Source organism: Adiantum capillus-veneris, chromosome 16, assembly GCF_014529385.1.
Source record: "Adiantum capillus-veneris isolate H3 chromosome 16, ASM1452938v2, whole genome shotgun sequence".
NCBI classification, from domain to species: Eukaryota; Viridiplantae; Streptophyta; class Polypodiopsida; order Polypodiales; family Pteridaceae; genus Adiantum; species Adiantum capillus-veneris.
In genome coordinates, this window is record NC_140946.1 from 105,678,976 (window position 1) to 105,700,630 (window position 21,655).

At 40.1% G+C, this 21,655-nt stretch overlaps 1 protein-coding gene across 1 annotated transcript; it reads left to right on the forward strand.

Moving 5' to 3' along the window:
- The first annotated feature begins 16,505 nt into the window (after nt 1-16,505).
- On the forward strand, nt 16,506-17,591 carry LOC147439588 (secreted mono- and diacylglycerol lipase LIP4-like). Its single transcript, XM_086484043.1, has 2 exons — nt 16,506-17,024; nt 17,127-17,591. The coding sequence occupies exons 1-2, from the start codon at nt 16,506-16,508 to the stop codon at nt 17,574-17,576; spliced, it is 969 nt and encodes a 322-aa protein (XP_086340169.1). The 3' UTR covers nt 17,577-17,591.
- Nucleotides 17,592-21,655: the final 4,064 nt, after the last annotated feature.

The window sequence follows — 21,655 nt, forward strand, 5'->3', positions numbered from 1 at the left end:
GCTTATGCTCACATCCCTCAGCAGTTACGTGGGAAGCTTGATGATAAGGCAGTCAAATGTATATTTGTGGGGTACAGTAGTGGAAGTAAAGGTTATAGACTTTACAATCCTGCTATAAACAAGATTTTTGAAAGTCGTGATGTAATTTTTGCAGAAACTACTGCTCAACCTATGGTTGCTTTTGATGTACCTGATATGCAGACACATGATGTATTTGAAGGTTTGCTTCCTTCTTTTGTGGAGAATCAAGAATCACAACAGGTTGATAATCTTGATCAATCTTTTGATCAGCATGTGACACCTCATGATGTAGAGGAAATTGTGTGTGAAGAGCAAGAAGTTCTCAGGGAAGAAAGAACCTTGCCTAAATGGGTTCATAAAACTTTGCAGGATAGCAAGTTGGATGCACCGTTGCCACGAAAAACACGTGCTGGTACTACTTTTAGCAGAGAGCAAGTAGATTTGGCTTGCTTTAGTACTCTTTGTGATGCAGATGAGCCTGATTCATTTGAACAAGCTTTAGAGTGTGTTCAGTGGAAAGATGCTATGCAGCAAGAAATTGATTCTATTCATAAGAATCATACATGGGATCTAGTGGACTTGCCTACAGGTAAAAAGCCTATTGGTACAAAGTGGGTTTTTAAGGTAAAAAGGAAACAAGATGGTACTGTTGACAGGTACAAAGCAAGGCTTGTGGCAAAAGGCTATGCGCAACAGAAAGGCATAGATTATGATGAAACCTTTGCTCCTACTTCTCGTGCGTCCACAGTTAGATCACTAGTTGCAATTGCTGCTCATCATGGTTGGAAAGTGCATCAGTTGGATATCAAAACTGCTTTTTTGAATGGTGATTTGCAGGAAGAAGTTTATGTAAGTCAACCAAGTGGTTTTGTTGTAAAAGGTCAAGAGCAAAAGGTATGTAGATTGCGTAAAGCTTTGTATGGTCTCAAACAGGCTCCAAGAGCATGGTATGAGAAGATACATACTTATTTGATTGGCCAAGGATTTCAGAATAGTCCAACAGAAAGTACTTTGTATGTCAAAAAGAGAGATGGAGTTCTCATTATGCTAACACTTTATGTGGATGATATGCTTCTTACAGGCAATAATGCAAATGAAATTGAAGCGTTTAAAGATGCTTTGAGAAAAACCTTTGAGATGTCTGATCTTGGTTTGCTACATTATTACTTGGGTATTCAGTTTGTGCAATCAGAGGATGGCATATACATGTTGCAGGCAAAATATTTGCATAAAATTTTGGACAAGTTTGGTATGCAAAATTGTAAGCCAATCTCTACACCCGTAGAAACTGGATCAAAGTTGAGCATGCACGATGCTGGAGAACCTTTTGATGTACATACTTATGCAGTAGCCGTTGGTTGCTTGATATATTTGGCATGCAACACTCGTCCAGACATTCAATTTGGGGTTTCACAAGCTAGCAGATTTATGCACAGCCCAAGTATGCATCATTGGCAGGCTGTGAAGCGCATACTTCGTTACCTTTCAGGTACCCTTAATCTTGCCATGTTCTTTCCAAGGGGGGATATGTATGGAAAGCACAGTTCTATGGAGCTTCTTGGTTACAGCGATTCAGATTGGGCTGGTGATTTTGACACACGACATTCCACAAGTGGCAATTGTTTTTTCTTGGGAAATGCATGTATACCTTGGCTAAGCAAGAAGCAACCCACAGTGGCTACATCAACTTGTGAAGCTGAGTACAAGGCAGCTTTCACGGCAACAGTTGATTGTGTATGGATACGCAGGTTATTGGCAGATCTTTGTGAGTGTCAACAGGCACCCACTACCATTTTCACTGACAGTCAGAGTGCTATGGCAGTTGCAAGGAATCCAGTATTTCATGCAAGAACAAAGCACATAGAGGTTCACTACCACTATGTCAGGGAAAGGCTATATGCAGGGGAGATCACACTAACTTACTGTCCTACACAGGATAACATTGCAGATCTATTTACGAAGGCGTTATCACGAGAAAAGTTTGAAGCTTTCCGAAAAGCTTTGGGCTTACTCTCATACACATGATGATCTGCTACCTTGTACGGATTCACACTATCACTACAGGGGGGATTTGTAGACATGTAGTAGTGTTAGTGTGTATACGCGCTTCACCAGGGACACTTTTCTCCCACTGGGTTTTTCCCCCTGGACATCCGGTGTGAAAGGACACCTTATCTCTTAGGGTTTCATATAAGCTTTGTTGCTCTGAGTTTATACACTATTATTCCAATACAAAGAGAGAGACTACAGAGATCTCGTACACAAGCTCTGTGTCTTCTCCTTCTCCATCTTCTTCCTACTCTGAGTTGTTGTCTTCCTTCTGTTTCCTATTTCATCATCTTCAACAATCTTTGAGGCACCATGGATTCTCTCTCTCAAGTATGTCAAACTCCCTCTCTACGGTCAGATTTCCTCTGTAAGACATGTCAAACTTTCTCTCTGAAGTAGGTTAGAATTCTTATTTGAGGCATGTTTGACTTGATTTTTGAAGCTTGCTTGACTTCCTCTCTCAAGCATGTGAATCTTAAAAAAACCACTTTCTCGCAAGGAAAACTCAATTTGGTTTCAGTATTCACTTTTTTGTGTAGCCTGTAAGGGTGAACCCTAGCCATGTCTCTCTTCTCTCATGACATGAGGTACACATGCCATCCATGAAGCATAGCACATTACATGCATGAGGCTCATTTAATGAGTCTAAGATGTTATCTCCCATTTTGTACCAGTGTTTTAATTTCTTCACTCCAGCTCTTTTGCAACTCACAAATGAAAAGAGTCCTCCAGTTTTATCACCAATTGCTAACAGTAATTGGGTCGATAATAGCACATTTAGTTTAGTCTAGTTTTGTTGATAGAAACATGTGTAGACCGAAAGCATAATCTATGCCATCTTTGAAGCCTAGACTTTTAGGAAACAAAAGTCTTCTGTTTATGATATAGAATAAAATTCCAAATTTTGATTCCTACTAGTTTTCCTCTTCCTCCTATCTTTGTTCTTTCTCTTTGTTTTCCTCTTATATTGGTAATACCTTTCATCTCTTCCTTGTTCTTCCTCTTGTTAATAGGTCATGAGGAATATGAGGCTTCATCCTTGATCGTATTCTTATCATTGATGCCCACTACAATTAGGGATTAACATTGGAGCACCAAGATGATCTAATTATTGATAAAATTTCTTAACATTTGTTGAACCAATATGTATTTCTTTGAATTTTCTAAGGACACAAAAATGAATGAAACAAAAATCAAAGGCTTAAAATATTTAAATTCTTATATTGAGTGCTTGCAAGAAATCATTTGCATCAAGAAATATAGTTTTCATTCATATCAAGTTTTTGTTTTGTACAAAATGCCTCTTGCAACCAATAAAGTCTAAATGCTTGGGACCGGAAGTTTATTGCCCTCCAATACATCTTTATGTATAATCTTTCTTTGCATTTCGTCATGGGACTTGCAAGTCCCATGTCGAAATGCAAAGAATGACTATACCTCACATAACAAGAAAAAAAGTAAAAATCCTTTATAAATGCAAAAAAAAAAACAAGCACAAGAAATGAGTAATTTATTGTTTGATTGGTTCAAAGGAACGTTGGATCTCTTGAGATGATAGTGAAGCACTTTGTGCATTTGTACATGCTGCACCACAACTTTCTTTGAGGGTGGGGAAGAAAATGAAGAGCAAAACAGAGGGAAAAGAGGGGAGGTGAAGAAGAGGGAGATGACGGAAAAGAGCAAGAATACGGAAATGAGGGAAAGAGGGAAGAGGAGAAGAGAGAAAAGCGGGAAACATAGAAGAGAGAAGATTCAAATCACTTTTTGCAATTGAACGTGACTTTCTTGAGGGAAAACTATCACGTTCGCCTCAAGAAAGTGACACTTACCCAAGGTTCTATAGAAAGGACATACCATTTTTAAAATTAAAACAAAAACATTGAAACTAAAGAATTTGTATCACACCCCCCCCCCCCCCCGCCCCCCCCCCCCCCCCCCCCCTCCCTTCTCTCTCTCTCTCTCTAAACAACATGCTAAAAGGCAAAAAGTTGGCCTCAACTTTCCCTAAAGGTGGATTTTTCTTCTCATGAATGGAAAAACAAAGAATGTATTATTGTTGTAAGGATTCTGGATTACAAGGCTCTGTTAGTCTCTTAGGAAACATAACAAACTCAGTTTCTTGACGAGGAATCTACCATAAGCAAATGTTCAAGAAAACTTACATTTTTTCTAAAGGATTTTTCATAAAAGTGTTGCAACATTTGTTAAAATAAGAAAGAATGATCAATTCAAAATTCAACATACCCAAGGATTTTTTTAAGTTGCCACTTTATCTGCACCTATTGAAACACCTTGACTTGAGATGCAAAATCCCAAAAACTTTTGATTCGTTTTGGACCCACTTTGGGTCACCCTTGAAACATGAGAATTACGACTCTTTTAAATTAGGATCATATATACTGTAAGCCTAAGCACAAGTTGCAAAAAAATAATGTTGTGTCCATGCAATAAAAGAGTACTCTTCAGCTCAGCTTACGAGTTGCACCTTCTAATGCCATTTCATCCTGATCATTGTGTGATTAATCATGTCTAAATATTCGGGTCTTTTACAGAGGATTACAAGCACACTTGGCCAATAAAACTGAAATTTTCACTCATAAATCACAAGAGATAATAATATCTTTTTTAGCCAAACTTTAATTTTTTCTTCAATGTAGGTTTTGACTTACCACAATGCTTATACAGCTCTTCGAAGACCGTTTTTGGGCATGAAGCACTATTTAATGGCCTTTTAAGCTTACCTTAGGAGTCTCGAACATGAAACCTTTCAAATTTCAAATAACAACTCACTAATGACTGTTTAGAGAGTGAGATAGGTAGAAGTTTCACTGAATTGACTACTTAACTTATTTTCAATCACAACACAACAAGGGTAGTGGAAAGTGTCCACAAACATTGATTTTTTCTTGTTTTCTCATGAATTGAGTTTCAATTGATAGACTCTAAAATAGTTTAACTCATCAAGCACTCAAAAACAACCTAATCTATGAGTAAAAGACTAGGCTCGACAATTACAAATACTTGAAAGTCACCTCTACACAGCTGAAGAAAACGCTCCCCAACCACCTGTGCAATTTTTAAAAGATGTTGTTTTTCTCCAGTAAAACCAGAGGAGGTTATGGACAATGATATCCAAGCACCGAGGTTTTCCCTAGTTTAGGTCACTTTGTCCCCAACAATGACGTCAAATGTAAGGGTGGACTGCCAATCCTCACTCTATCTCATTGTAGTAGACATCCACATACATAATTGTCAATCTATGGGATGTAGCTAATACGACTTGTACATGGAGGCTACAAGAGGTTGTCAACAATCTCTTGGAAAACACACTCAATCCCAATCCACTCAATGCAACACTCAATTGTATGTCAGACAACAAAAGCAAGTCGTCATATCGACAAGCAAATCTTGATAATTCACCAAGCTATCGAGCTTCATATTATACCAAGATTATAGGACAAGTAGATAGAGCCTAAACACATATACAAAACGATTATTATCAGCAGGATACATTTGACCTAGTCAGTCTTGGTCCAGAATGTCTATTTTTGATAGTCTCTCGATAGTCCACACACATTTGGTATGTACCATCTTTCTTTTGCACTAAAAGGACTGGAGAACAAAAGGAAATGTAATGGAAATGGCCTATGAACTTTGAGAATAGCGGAATTAAGAGAATTAGAGTGCACATTTTCATGAGACTACTTTGAGAACATAGAGGGTGAACTTAATTAGCGGTAGCAACACAACCATTGTACTTAATTAACTTGGCATGAACAATACTTCTGCAAGAGAGAGAATTACAAAACATGACAACAGTTGAGGACCGATTTATGTAGAGCCGGTCCCCCCTCCAATAGTTTTTTGTATTACAGATTCTCCCATAAAGAGAGACTTGGTACAATACAATCTTTGTGTTCCTTGTGACCTAGGTGATGCAATGAAGATGGAAATCTTCATGCATCACGAGCGTAGCATAAACTTTGTAAAAGCATTAACCATCCCTGGCCTCAATCCCACGGCCTTAAACACCCTCGAAGGTGGAGAGAGCTAGCGTGGAATGAGGGTAGGGAAGAGGAAGAAGAAACATTCATAGGAGAAAGAAATAGTTCCTCACTTATCATCACTGTTCTTGCTTAGCTAGGCATAATAGCATAGTAATGAAGATGGAGAAGATGGAAATATTAAGCATTAAAGCATAGCTCTTGGTTGGATTTGCATTCCATAGCCAAGAGTGTTGGTGTAGGCTCTCAACTTCTCAACAAGCTTGGAGAAGGAGAAGGAGTTCTTGCACTTTTTTCCCAAGTGAGAATGAGCATGTGAGTGTGTGTGAGAGAGAGTATACCCCCCAATCACACCCCCATCTTGCTTTGGTCGACCCCTCATTGTAGCTAAAGCCTTCATTTGATTGGACCCCTACAATCCTAGCCAATCCCATGCATAGTGCATATCAAGGAACCATGGTAGCATTTGGACAAGTGTCCTCCTTTCCCCTTTGAGAGAGAGGGCTTGGAAAATGCTTTGGACAATTAATTGAATAACTAAATTCTCATTGGACCCCTCTTTAGCCTAGCCAATACGATTCAAGCACCCCATGTGGCTAAGCATAGGGAGAACTTGACAATTGTCCTTGTGCCCCTTGAGGAAGGGGTGCCCTTTGGGTGAGTGAGAGGTTGGTCAAACTTTCCCCTAGCTTTGGGTCTCGCCTACTCCTTTGTAGGACATCTCTTTGACTCAAGCTCCTGAAGCCCTTACCTTCCAAGCATTGGGAAGCTTCTCAAGCACCTTAGTCAAAAAATATAGGATTAGCATGAGCATGGGTTCACTCTCTCTCATGCCCCTAGCGTGTATGCTCGCCCCCCTCTTTGTAGGGCTCAACTTTGACTTGGAGTTTGACACCTCAAGCACAGGGCCATCTTGGCCAAGGACCTTAGCTATCAAGCATGTAAAACACCTTAATTATTAATACTTAAAATATGAACCTAGATTAACCTACGGTCTAAGTACTTTCACACTAACCATTGAAGGTATTTAATGAAGGTAACCCTAAGGTCTTTCAAGCTCCATTAGCTAGCAATTCTCTTTGACATACCAACTCTCATTTGGCCCCATTAACTTTGGCCCCATGTTGAGACATATCGATAAGCACATATCAAAATTCTAACCCTTGTTCTCGTTTATTCTCACACATTAAATGATCAGTTGAATATGAGAAAATCATTTAGGTTGGTTAGATATTAGATTTTATGACATTGCCTCTCTCTTGAAATCATAGTCGTCCTCGACTATGAGGTAGAAGAGATAATTCCTTAGTCATTAGTCTATGTTTCTTAGCAAGTAGAGAATCCCTGTTTACCCTACGACATCATTCCAAGATGGATGACTAATGTATTTGGGGATTGGGAGACTTAGTTGCCGCAAGCATGTCTACTCTTTAGTCCATATCATAATTCCAAAGTAGAGTGACCATTTCTACTTGGTGTTTGAGAGACGCCGTCAACACAAACATGATTCTAAGCATGCATACTACTTAAATTTGTGCACAAGAAACAGAGAATTAATCTTGTAAGACAAAAACATTGATCATTTAAAAGAAACATGTACATTTGCTTACTCTAATGTAGCATTGTAAGCATTGACAAGGTTCATACTATCCTTAGATTGTATTCCTTGCATCCATCAAGCATTTTCAAAAGAATAAATTTTGAACTTAATAAGATATCCTCGGATAATATTATTATGTTGTAGTACCTTGTCTTGATACTAAAGGATAGCTTCGGGTTGAAGCACCTCTTCTTGGTTTTTAATTTATGGGGGGTCTTCAATAATTGGTTCACTTGGTGGCTCTCCTTTGTAGGGCTAAGTAGGCTCACATGAAAAGTATTGTGTATGAGCCAATGGTTGGGAAACTTGAGTTGATAAGCCATGTCATTGATTGGCTTCAAGATTTGGAAAGGACCATAGTATCTTTTTGCTAGTTTAGCGTAGTACTTTTGATGGCCCGTAGTATTTTTGCCCATTGTTTGTCTTAATCGAGCCTTGGGAAACTTGAGTAAGACCCAATCATTTTCTTTGAATGTTAAGGCCCTTCTGTGCTTATCAGCAACAACTTTTTGCCTTGGTTGAGAGATAGATATAGCCTCCTTAATATTTTGGAAAGATTCTTGTAGGTCACGGCTATACACATCAGCAACGAATATCTTCCCATGTACTTTAAGCAGTAAGGGACTTTTAGGTCTTCCCTCTATGATCTCAAAAGGTGCTTTTCTCGTAGTAGTATGGACAATATTATTATACGCATACTCTATAAGAGGTAAGTACTTTTCCCATTGTGAGCGTTGATCTAATTTTGTAACATAAGTCCTTAGTAGATCAAGGATCACAATATTGGATATCTCACTTTGGCCATACGTTTGTGGGTGATAGGCCAAAGAGAAATTCAATCTTGTACCTAGATTTTCAAAGAGACCTTTTCAAAAATTACTGGTCATTCTAGGATCTTTATCTGACACGATGGATGTTGGAAATCCATGGTGTTTGAAAATATGAGATATGAAGAGAGTTGCTATTTGGTGTGCCTTAATAGTCTTTTTGCAGGAATAAAGTGTGCTTGCTTGCTAAACTTGTCGACTATTGTCCATATTCTCGTATTCCCATGGATAGACTTGGGTAATCCAAAGATAAAATCCATGGATATACTCTCTCATGGTGAATTAGGGATTAGCAATGGCTGGAGTAATTCCAGTTGCTTTCCTCTATCATACTTGGTTTTTTGGCATACCACACATTTTGAAACATACTCTTGTATGTCCACTTTCATGGTAGGCCAATACAAGTATGTCTCTACTCCTTGCAAAGTAGGTTGAATGCCTCTATGCCCCACATAGGGAGGATCATGGGATTCATACACGACTTTCTCATGAAGGGAGTGGGTAACACATAGCCTATTTCCATGAAGAAGATAACCATCCTACAAGGTGAATGGTTCTTCTTTCTTCCCCAATGCAAGGTTTGACATTATGTCTTTTAAAGTCAGGGTCAGTAGCATACTCATCTATCATAGAAGATAGATCATTGTGAGTTCCTATAGACGCCGCATTGAATCTTGGTCGTCATGAAAGTGCATCAACCACTTGATTGTGCTTACCAGCAATGTGAGCAATATGAAAATAAAATTGCGAAAGAAAATTTGTCCACCTCATTTGTTTTGCAAAAAGCTTGGTTTGCGTCATGAAGTACTTGAGACTTTGATGGTCCGTTTGAAAAATAAATGGAGTCCTCAATAGAGAGTGCTTCCATGTGTCTAGAACATGTAGAAAAACTAAAATCTCTTTTTTGTATATGCCCAAGACCCATTCATCAACATTGAGCCTTCAGCTCTCATATGCTATGGCATGCCCTTCTTGAAGCAAGACTACTCCAAGGCAATAACCACAAGCATCACATTGGACCTCAAATGGCTTTGAGAGATCCGGAAGCATAAGCACTGGTTGTGAGATAATCTTCTCTTTGATCTTGTCAAAATAATTTTTCTCCTTAGCAGTACTCATGCTCCTTAGCAATCCATAAGTGCTTAACATTCTTCTTTGTTAACTCATGCAATGGTCCTGTTATTTGAGAGAATCTTGCTATGAAGCATCTATAGTATGCACACATACCAATAAAGCTTCTTAGCTCACGTAGATTTCTTGGATTAGGCCATGCTTTTATTACCTCCAACTTTGATGGATCCATACGGATATCATCTTGAGAGATAATATGAAGGAAAATTTTTCTCTTCTTCAAGGCTTGAAAAATCACTTGGAGATGTTGCTTGTGCTCCTCCAAGGACTTGGAGTAGATGATGATATCATCAAGAACACTCCAGTGAACTTGCGATAGGGTCTAAATATTTTCTCCATCAAACGATTGAATGTGACTAGAGCATTTGTCAAACCAAAAGGCATGACAAGATATTCATAAAGACCAAACGTTGTATGGAACACGGTCTTTCCAATATCTTCATTCACTATCCTTATTTGATGATAGCCACCTTTAAGGTCAATTCTATTGAAGTAGGTCGAACCTTGTAGCAAGTTATCAAACGAATCTTCTACCCGTAGTACGGAAAATCTATTTTTGATAGTGATATGGTTATGCGCTCGATATTCCACACACATGCGGTATATACCATATTTCTTTTTCATTAAAAGGATTGGAGAACAAAAGGGAGAGGATCTAGGCCTCACCATCCCTTTGTCTACCAATTCAATTGTCATCATCCCCTAGTTTTGGAGGTAAGTCCATAGGAATATCATTGATAAACACACCTTGGAATCTATTTAGAAAACTAGACAAATATAATTCTTCTTGATTCCTCACACTTTGCTTTGTTAGAACATTAGCATCATTTAGAGACTCTTTGACAAAAATCATTTACGTAGAAACTGAGCTTTTCCTTGACTTATCAAAAGCAGGTGAATTTACAAGTGATATAGTATGACCACTCATTAGTATCTATATACATGCTCTTTTCCTTGTAGGTGAAGTAGATTCTCCTTTCATGGAACTTCATGTTGGAAGCCATGCGGTTGAACCATGGTGCCCCTAGGATAACATCCTTATGTTGGAGAGGACAGATGAAAAGGTCTTCTTTGTCAACGTAGCTTTGGACATGAAGCCTTAACTTCCCAATCAAGGGAGTAACGGAGGCTTGTTGTCCCTTGAAAGCTCTATCGGAAGTTATAGTATCTCCCATCTTAAAAGCTTGAACCCAACTTAGTGGCCAACTTTGTTGATATGAAGTTGTGAGTAGAGCCAGTGTCAAACAGGATGAAGGCATCATGCTCCCTTACCTTTCCCCAAGGATAGGAGAGAGGTGATCCTTTGCAATGAGCATCCTCTTTTAGAGCTTTGATCGTGGAAGCTCTAGGAGTCTCATTGCGGGCATTTCTTTTGGGGCAAGAACAATAGCCATGTCCTTGCTCCCCACGCTTGAAGCATTTGTGGTCCTTACAAAAAGCTTCTAGCTCTTTATTAGAGAGTTTATTTTTACCTTTGTAAACTCCCTTCTCCTTGGACCGATTGTTGTTGTTGTTGTTGGAATTGCCTTGGGAAGAGTTTTGGGCAATGTTCTTCCCCTTTGTATCATTTCGATCTTTGTTTTATATGGGCTTGACATTCCTTTTAGCCCCTTGTTGGAAATTGATGCGCGAAGAAACCATAGTGTGGTGGATTACTTTGATGATAGAACCAGGCCGTTGGGAGTTGACATACTCGGCCATTTCTTTAGGTAATCCCACACAAAATTGTTGTTTTTGCTCGACAAAATCTATCTTTTGAAAGACATTAACCTTGAGATGTAAATCCCAAAACTTGTCCACATATTCGTGGATATACTCGTTGGAGAGCAGCTTCAAACTCCACCATTTGGTAAGCACTTTGTCCTTTGCATCGTTTGCAAGGAATTGTTTCATGATGGGAACTCGTAGAGTTTTCCATGTCTTTGGGGCCTTGTCGTTGCCACGGAGGCTAGCCCACCATCGACGAGCAAATTTTTGGAAGTGCATAGCTCTGATATCATTGTAATGAAAATGGAATATGAGCTTTGAGAATAGCGGAATTAAGAGAATTAGAGTGAGCATTTTCATGAGACTACTTTGGGAACATAGAGGGTGAACTTAATTAGCAGTAGCAACACAACCATTATACTTAATTAAATTGGCATGAACAATACTTTTGCAAGAGAGAGAATTAGAGAACATGACAACAGTTGAGGACGAAATTTATGTAGAGACGGTCCCCCCTCCAATAGGCTTTTGTATTATAGATTCTCCCATAAATAGAGACTTGGTACAATACAATCTTTGTGTTCCTTGTGACCTAGGTGATGCAATGAATATGGAAAGCTTCATGCATCACGAGCATTACATAAACTTTGTAAGAGCATTTACCATCCCCGGTCTTAGTTCCAAGGCCTCAAACACCTTTGAAGGTGTAGAGAGCTAGCGGGGAATGAGGGTAGGGAATAGGAAGAAGAAACATTCATAGGAGAAAGAAATAGTTCCTCACTTATCATCACTGTTCTTGCTTAGCTGGGCATAATAGCATAGTAATGAAGATGGAGAAGATGACAAGCTTAAGAATTGAAGCATAGCTCTTGGTTGGATTTACATTCCATAGTCAAAAATGTTGGTGTAGGCTCTCAACTTCTCAAAAAGATTGGAGAAGGAGATAGAGTTCCTACACTTTGCCCAAGTGAGAATGAGCATGTGAGTGTGTGTGAGAGAGAGTATATCCCCCAAGCACAGCCCCAGCTTGCTTTGGTCGACCCCTCATATATTGTAGCTAAAGCCTGCATTTGATTGGACCCCTACAATCCTAGCCAATAACTTGCATAGTGCATATCAAGCAACCATGATGGCATTTGGAAAAGTGTCCTCCTTTCCCCTTTGAGAGAGAGGGATTGGAAAATTCTTTGAACAATTAACTAAATAACTAAATGCTCATTGGACCCCTCTTTAGCCTAGCAAATAGGATTCAAGCAACCCCACGTGGCTAAGCATAGGGAGAACTTGACATGTGCTCTTATGCCCCTTGAGGAAGGGGTGCCCTTTGGGTGAGTCAGAGGTTGGTGAAAGTTTCCCCTAGCTTTGGGGCTCGCCCCCTCCTTTGTAGGGCATCTCTTTGACTCAAGCTCCTCAAGCCCTTACCTTCCAAGCATGGGGAAGCTTCTCAAGCACCTTATTCAGCAAGTATAGGCTTAGCATGAGCATGGGTTCACTCTCTCTCATGTCCCTAGCTTGTAGGCTCGCCCCCCTCTTTGTAGGGATCAACTTTGACTTGGACTAGGACACCTCAAGCACAGGGCCATCTTGGCCAAGGACCTTAGCTATCCAGCATGTCAAACACATTAATTATTAATACTTAAAACATGAACCTAGCTTAGCCTAAGGTCTAAGGACTTTCACACTAACCATTGGAGTTCTTTAATGAAGCTAACCCTAAGGTCTTTCAAGCTCCATTAGCTAGCATTTCTCTTTGAGAGACCATCTCTCATTTGGGCCCATTAATTTTGGCCCCGTGTTGAGATAGATCCATAAACACATGTCTATATTCTAACCCTTGTTCCAGTTTATTCTCCCACATCAAATGATCAGTTTAATATAAGAAAATCATTTGGGTTGGCTAGATATAAGATTTTATGAAAGGTAAAATCGATTTACCTGATTTGATGAGGACAAGTGGATCAACAGTAACAAGTAACAAATCCACACCTTTCATTGAAAATTATAAGATAACAAGAAAAACACATCTAACGAATAAGTGAGACAAAAGTTGGGTGTTTCACCATGCTTATGAGCAAACGTAAGAGTCGAACCCGTAATTACAATCAAGTTGCCTTCAATTCCATGCACATTAAAATCATCTAAAGTGTTGGTGCCTATGGCCAAGCGTGCCAAATAAAAAGGTGTATGAAAGTGGATTAGAAGCCACTCGGAGATTACCAAGTTGTTAAGGCTGGAGGGTAGTTATTGTTCACACTATAGCTAGTAACAAACCAAAATGTTATTGACTATCACAGATGAACATGACCCCACCCAACCCTATAAGGGGTTGCAAATTAACCACTTGGGTTGCACTTATATAATCGTATAATGAAAATTATACGTAGTTTATTCGAATTATTCATTGTTTTTTCAATTAATATCGTGTAAAAAATATATACTTTAAAAATCTTTGATCAAAGATCGTATAATTACAGGCACTTGCGATCGAAAGAGTGCACAAATATATTCTTCGTTTTGAAAGTGACCAGGAAAAGAAGAGCAGGTAAAATATTTCTTGCAAAATTGTCCCACCAAGATTTCAAAGTCCCTTACTCAAGTAGTAAATGCATGCCTAATTCAGACCCCTTAGGTCATTAAGATTAAGTTTTCTTGACCATCCAAGGGATGCCCTCATGATAATGACATGCTTGACATTTGCATCCTCCATGGCTTGATCGCAGTCCTTTGTACAATTTAATCCTTAGGTTCAATATTAGACAAGTCAATTGGGATTCTTAATGTGTTTTTTTAAGGGGCCTATCATGCTCATAGGAAATTTGCAAACATTTGGTTTATTGCATGGTCAATTGCAAGATATCAACAATATATACATATATGAGTGTGTGTTTGTGTGTATACATATCTATATTTGTATGTAAAATCGTAGGTATGTACACGTATAATATTCAAGCCATGGAGGATGCAAATGTCAAGCATGGAGGTTTTTTTTTTAGATTTATCTTTTTTTATTTAAAAGCTATTGTGAATTCAATAAAACAATGGGCTTTCTATTTCTCATTTTGAACCCTAGAATAATCTGCTCTGTGTGTTGTGTGTGTGGCGGGGGGCGGGGCGGGGCGGGGCGGGGGGAGATCCTTGAGGTCTCTTGGGATTGTTCCTACAATGATAAAGAACTCTCTTTGCTTCTCTTTTTCTCTTTTCCTCACTCATGTAACTTTCATGGGCTCATTTTTGAAGGCTTTGGTGCTCTTGATTGGAGGCTCTCTTAGGGTGGAAAGAAAATTTTTCTCTTCAAACAAAGGGTAAAATTTTCTGTGTGTTTAAGTAGCCCTTCTTGTATTTTGTCCAAATTTTTCAATAGTAAGAAAAGGAGAAGGCATATTCTTCTACTGTACAAACAGGGCCAAGCCATCACAAGGTTGCACGCGGCGTACAAGGAGAGAAAGACGTCCTCTTTGGTGTTGGCTGCAAAGAATCGGAAGGATGGTACCTTATTGAAGGAGAATAAACTAGAGGCAGAAGATTTTTTCTTCATAATGCATGTGTACAAAAGTTATTTCCACCAAGTTTTTCAACAAAACCCTCTCATTTAATCATTTAAATATTTAATGGTTGGATTTCACAACCCCACACTCCAGTTAAGATGCCCCTAGCTCTTTACTACAAATTGAAGATCAGAGATAGGCTAGACACGGATGCCCTCGTGAATTTTACTTATTGGTTTACAGCCTTCATGGGTCCGTCCATTGTGATTAGAGACAGTAAAGGTGACTAGTTTTATATGCCAACAGATAGTACTCTATATGTTAATCCTACTCATAGCATGGTCTAGTCTAAACACTTAAACAAATCCAACCTTGTCCCACCGAGATTCAAAGCCCCTTCCTCAAGTAGTAAATGCATGCTTAATTCAAACCCCGTTGTTAATTAAGATTAAGTTTTCCAAACTATTCCCTCGAAGGGATGCCTTCATGATAATGACATGCTTGACTTTTGCATCCTCCATGGCTTGATCACAATCCTTTGTACAATTTAATCCTTTGATTCAAGGTTAGCCAAGTCAATTGGGATTCTTAATGGTGTTCTCTCAAAGGGTGATGTCATGCCCATAAGAAATTTGCAAACACTTGGTGTATTTCTTGCATAGTCAGTTGCAAGCTATCAACGACATATACATATATGTGTGTGTACATATTTATATTTGTATATATAGCCATAGGTACGTACACATCTAATATTCATGGTTTTTTTTGTAATTTATCTTGGTATATTTAAAAGCTATTGTGAATTCACTAAAACAATGGGCTTTCTAATTTCTCATTTTGAACCCTAGAATAATTTGCTCTCTCTCTCTCTCTCTCTCTCTCTCTCTCTCTCACACACACACACACACACACACACACACACACTCACAAGACTCTTGTGATTGTTCCTACAATGCTAAATAACTCTCTTTGCTTCTCTCATGCAACTTTCATGGGCTAATTTTTGAAGGCTTTAGTGCTCTTGATCAGAGGCTAAACGAAGGGTTAACATTTTCTATGTATTTAAGTAACCCTTCTAACTTTAGCTTTCTCAAAAGTATTTTAAGCCTTCTAACTTTAGCTTGCTTAATGAAAGATAGGTTAAAATTGACCCTTCAAATAATAATTCTGGGTCATCCTTGAAAAATGAGCATTAGGACTCTTTTAAGTTAGGATCAAATATTAATGTAAGCCCAACTTGCAGAAAAAGTAATGTTGTGCACATGCAATAAAAGAGTCCTCTTCAGCTCAGCTTACCAACCAGCTGCACAATGCCTCAACGATCAATTAGTTGAAGTAGTCAAAGTAACATGTCCGTACCATCCGCATCCTCTGTCGTAAAGCCCGCTATGCGAGCCATAGACAAGAAACTGCAGCATATGGATGATGAGCAACTGGAGAAGCTTGGACGCATGTCAATGCGAGTCGCCAGTGTCGTCGAGCCCTTGGGATCTATCATTGGCCTCATCCACAAACACTTACATTCAGACGGCTAGCATATAATCATTTGCACCAATTTCTCATGCTGTAGAGAATGCATAGTTTATGTCATTGTCTCCATGCAAATACTTAGCTAGCAAGCATCTTTATCTCAGAAAAACAACCATTCATCATTTGCAAAAACCACTGCAGCAGAGATCTAATGCTGGATAAAATTATGAGTATACTGAGGTTGTACATCATGTTGATGTTCGCACATTTCGATAGCAGCTTCGGTGGCTCGAACTGCGATGGCGAGGTCTTGGCAGACATTCAACCTTTCTTGGACATGGCAGTGGCGGCATATGAGGACAAGAACATGGCCAACGAGTTCTCTTATGTGAAACGCAGTCAGTTGATCAAGGGCGTGAAGCGACCTACTGTTGTAAGCGCAAAATCTGACAATGCTGTTATCACAACAGACACACAGGTTCATGTGTGCTTGCTCGATGATGGGTTCCAGATGCTTGCCGAATTAGGCGGGTCACAGCTTGCCTTCACCTTCCGTGGTACAGGAATTCTTGATTGGAAAGACCTGATATCTTTGCTTGGGGATGTTACCACAGACCTCTTGAAAGATCTGGTTCCGGTGGAGCTTCATGATGCCTCTGAAAGAGTTGTGTACCAAGCTGATGCCTCCATTAGGGCTCATGAAGGCTTCCAACTTGCATTTCGAGATGTGGTATGCCTGAAATGTAGACTTTTTTACCTTGTCTGTCAAGCAGCCAGTAAAAACCTGATTTCTTCAATTCTCTGCACATAGTATGGTTTCACTTGTTCAAAGCAATTTTTTGGTGTCATCTTCTTCCTTCGCAGCCCCAATGAGAACATTCGCCTTGTGGCGGAAGGACTCGGAGCCCGCACAACCGATGTGAAACGTGTGATTTGCATCGGGCATAGCCTTGGAGCCGCAATGGCAACATTATGCGCACAATGGTGCCGATATGTGGCATATCCAACAGCAGAAATATGGTGTGTGAAGATTGGGTCGCCCCGAGTGGGGAATGGCGCCTTTGCAGATGATTTCAATAAGAATGTGGTGACTCAGGGAAGAAGCTACCGCGTGGTCAACAAAGGGGATTTGATTCCCAACATCCCGCGCTTCAACGGCATAGTGAATGTCCTCTTAAGATACAAGCATGTCAATGGGTTGATGTATCTGAGGGAGGAGTCCACAGAAGGACGCCCGTGGCGGAAGCTTCCATACTCGGAGCCTGCAAGACCACCATTATAACTGCTATAAAGAGTCGGTGCGTCAGGCGCTAGCTGCATTCCCCCATCTACACCACCGCCAGCGATCGCTTCCTCCCTGAAGGGCAAATAGTCGATATATAACATGCAGCAGTTGCACAGCAGACTTGCACTCTCGTCATTTTCTACCAAATAATGTAACTAGTCTTGCTTGGTTGGCCATGGCATTATGTATGTATGTAGAAACGAATATTATCTAGCATTGGAAGACAAAGGAATGTAGTTAATGAAGTACAATGGTGATAATTACTTGTATAGTTATCGGAATGAGAGAACACTAAACTGCACGGGAGGAGCAAATAAAAAAAAGCATGGGACGAAGACGATTTTAAAGAGATGTTGAGAGAAAAACATTTATCTAATAGGGTATCTGATAATGTAGTTAGCTAGAAACTAATTTAATGTAGTATTAAATTTAAATGACGCACAATTTGAAGTTCGGGTAATAGAGAGAACAACAAGCACCAATGAGAGAATGGAAATTTAATTGAAGTATGCAAGGTATTGATGAACTTATACTATTATCGATAGTAAAATCAACTGAGGTATAATGCGAATAGTTGTCGTCCAAGCTAAATCACAAGACATATCAATGTGAGAACATTAATTTACAGGGCATGAAAGGGAAAAGAAATATCAAAGAGCCTGTGTTGATTAATGAAAGGTCCAACTATGGTGGATGGTAGCGTAGGCAGGCCATTGTGAGCTTGGAGACATGCAACACAGAGAGAACGAGAAAGAGCAAGAGCGAAGAGAGTCAACACCAAGTAAAACAACACGCTGTTCTTTTGTTTGTAAAAGTGTCTTTACATATATAAAAGCCTTGCCATGCAAACTTAACTAAAATTGGACTTTCCTCTGCATGCCTTAAGGCTTGCTCCCACGAATAGATGCCCTACTAGGGCTTGAAACTTAACAATCCCCCCCTCAAGCCCGAACTAGATACATCACTCTCATGATATCTTGAGTTTTTTGGTGTACTCGTCAACTGTGAGTTTTAGGTTCTCTCACAACCAAGGGTTTGGGTGTAACATAAGCTGGTGTTACTATTAGGCTACCAACAAATGGAGTTTCTGGTTGACTTTCAAACCTTGGGTTTAAGGTGAACCCAATAACCTCATGAGAAGTGGGACAATATAGGACTTGAACAAAAGATGATATTTTTCAAGAGGTCTAACCACTTGTGTGTGTATGGAAGTGTCTATAACCCATACAATGCATACATTATGTCATGAAAATTAATGACAATTTATAAAAGCTTTGACAGAAAATACATGGTGTTGATAACATAATAGACCTATGACACTAAACAAGAAAAACAGTTTTTGAAAAAATTGATGTCGATGGACCAACTCCTTGTATCGAACCTTTGACTTTTGTGCTTGAGTGGTTGTCTATGTGTTTGAGCGTGTTGTAAATCTTCCTTGGCATTTTGAACATGTCCATGCAGCCCCTCAATTGCAACGGCGAGCCGTGACCTTGAATATCTTTACCCATTACCTTGAAATTATCTTGTCGCCGACAAGAGCACCAAAACTTTCCAAAAGCATCACGCTTCATAGAGGAGGTGTTTTGAAAAAACTCCGAATAGGTGCTTGCAAAACCACAAAATTGCATTAAAGGTCACTACTTGCCTTCGTGCGCTAGTGAGCCCGCTTCCAAGGGTGGCACTTTGAAAGGCTCGTTGTTGAGCGTCGAACAAAACCTAGCTCTCTTTGAAATCCCCTTCAAGTTGCCAAGAAAACCTCCTGCAGCGTTTTGATAAGCTGTTCCTTTCACCACCCACATTCACCACTGAACTCTTCAGACATCTTTTTGAAACACCATTGATGACCATCACTGCCCAACATCGTCTTGATATGCCTTCTCTGTAGTAAGCCGCCACAAGAAGACTATGTTTCGATATGCTGTAGATTTGCCGCCTAGGCACTACCTTCACCAACTTCGTTTTAGAATGCTTGCGAGATAGCGTGCCCACCTGCGTTTTGTGAGGATGGCGTTTTAGAACGACTAGGCTGTGCTAGCAGCATTTTCCAACACCCTAGGTCTACAACAATCACCGATGATAGTTTTCTCCTGTGTTTTGAGATGTTATGCCTGCGTTGTTAAAGGTCCACCCAACCTGGGCTTTGATACCACTTGAAAGGTCTAGCTATGGTGGATGGTAGCGTAGGCAGGCCATGGTGAGCTTGGAGGTGTGCATCACACACACACACACACACACACACACACACACACACACACACACACACACACACACACACACACACACACACACACACACACACACACACACACACACACACACACACACACACACACACTCTTAAGCAAAGAAAGTAGGTCTCTCTCGTGTTGGAGAAGCAAAGCGAAGAAAAGGCTCTCTCTCTCTCTCGACCTTGGTGAAGCGATCCGACTCTCTCTTATCCCTTAAGGAGCAAGTAGGCTCACTCTAATGAGCTCGATAATACAAATATCCAAGGGCATACAGATTCTGAAGGTAATCAAAGCAAGTGGATTAGAGGGGAGTCGAAATTTATAAGCAGCCATTAAGGCAAGGCCAAGCACACAAAGCAGGACAATTGAAAATAATTGAAGCATGATGACTGACACAGTGAACTTAAATTAAAGTTTGTAGAATCCAAGGGGCAGTTGAAGCAGGTAAAGTGACAGTCAAAATTTTCCATCACTGTCATCAATCTAAAGATTAATTAATCATTTTATTAAGCCCCGGTGTCCTTAACGGCCCGGTTAATTTGTAAAGGGAGCTTAAACTCCTATTTACCAATTGATTCAAGTGTTGGTGCTGTTAACAACCTGCCTTGGCTACCGATTACGTTGTATTCAGAGATTGAATTGATTAATTGAATACTAAAGTGATTGCTAAAGCCATATGCATTGATTTTTCTTTTTCTCTCTCACACTTCTCACAGCCAGAGGTCCGGTGCCTGCCACTATCGTGCAGCTCCGCTACCATGCTAAGAAATATACCCAGAAGATGCACATCAAGCTTAATTGAAGCTTACCTGATTAATGGTTAGTGTTCAGTGCTTGCTAACAAGCTAGTTTACGATAAATGTATGCTAGATGTGGCTTAAAAGGGTCAAAAGATGCCTTCATGATGCTAAAAAAGAGTATTCTTGAAGTGAGCACAGGTGGAAGTTTATGATCTAGAACTATAGTGCTTGAAGTGCACTACCGGCCTGTCTTTACGGCTCGTCGATTAGAGCTACGGTGCAAAAGTTATGGCAGTTTGAAGTTTGAGTAAATTGCAGATCCGTACCGGATTGTGCAACTGCAGCTGAGGGGACAGAGATGAAGTGAATGCATGGGCCTAAAGTGCTCACTTTGTGGAGCACAACAGTCTTTTCAGATCAGTGATCGGAGTTTTGGTTGCCAAGATATTGGCCGTTAAAGATTCACCGGGGGCCAGTTCCGTACCAGTCTGGTCCGCTCGGTCGGTGTGCCATTTGGGATTTTTGAGCTTCAGCCATGGTTTTGGATGTAGCAGAATAAGTGGTCGAGGTAGGAGTGCTTTGGTTGAGATGTATGCCGAATGTGATGCACTTCATAGAGCACAAAAAGTGCTTGAGTGGATTAAAAAAAAAAGTTCATCTCTTGCTGTTCAAGACCTCGATATGGACAACAAGACTCATGATGAGAGTGCTCGACAAGGGCTACTGGAGAAATTTGTTGTGCCTTGCAATATGTTGGCCGGCATGTGTATGAAATGTGGTGCCCTTGCAAAGTGTCCAGGTCAACCAATTAAGCCAATTGATTTTGGCCGCCCAAATTACTTGGTCGTGCTTGGCATTGCTTTAGTCGATATGTATGCCAAATGGGGTGCCCTTTAAGGGCCGCCCGCCCGAATGAAGCCAAAGACCGCCCACTAAGGAGAAATGCCCACCCAATGAGGCCCAAAAGCCACCCGCCCAAGCCAATGGAAGGTGGCCGCCCACTGTCAAGTGTAAAATAGAGTGTGAAGGGGAAAAAAGCCAAGGGAAGATGGCGTGCAGGCGACGAGCAGGGTGCACGGAGAGAGAGGTGATCGCGCTGATGAAG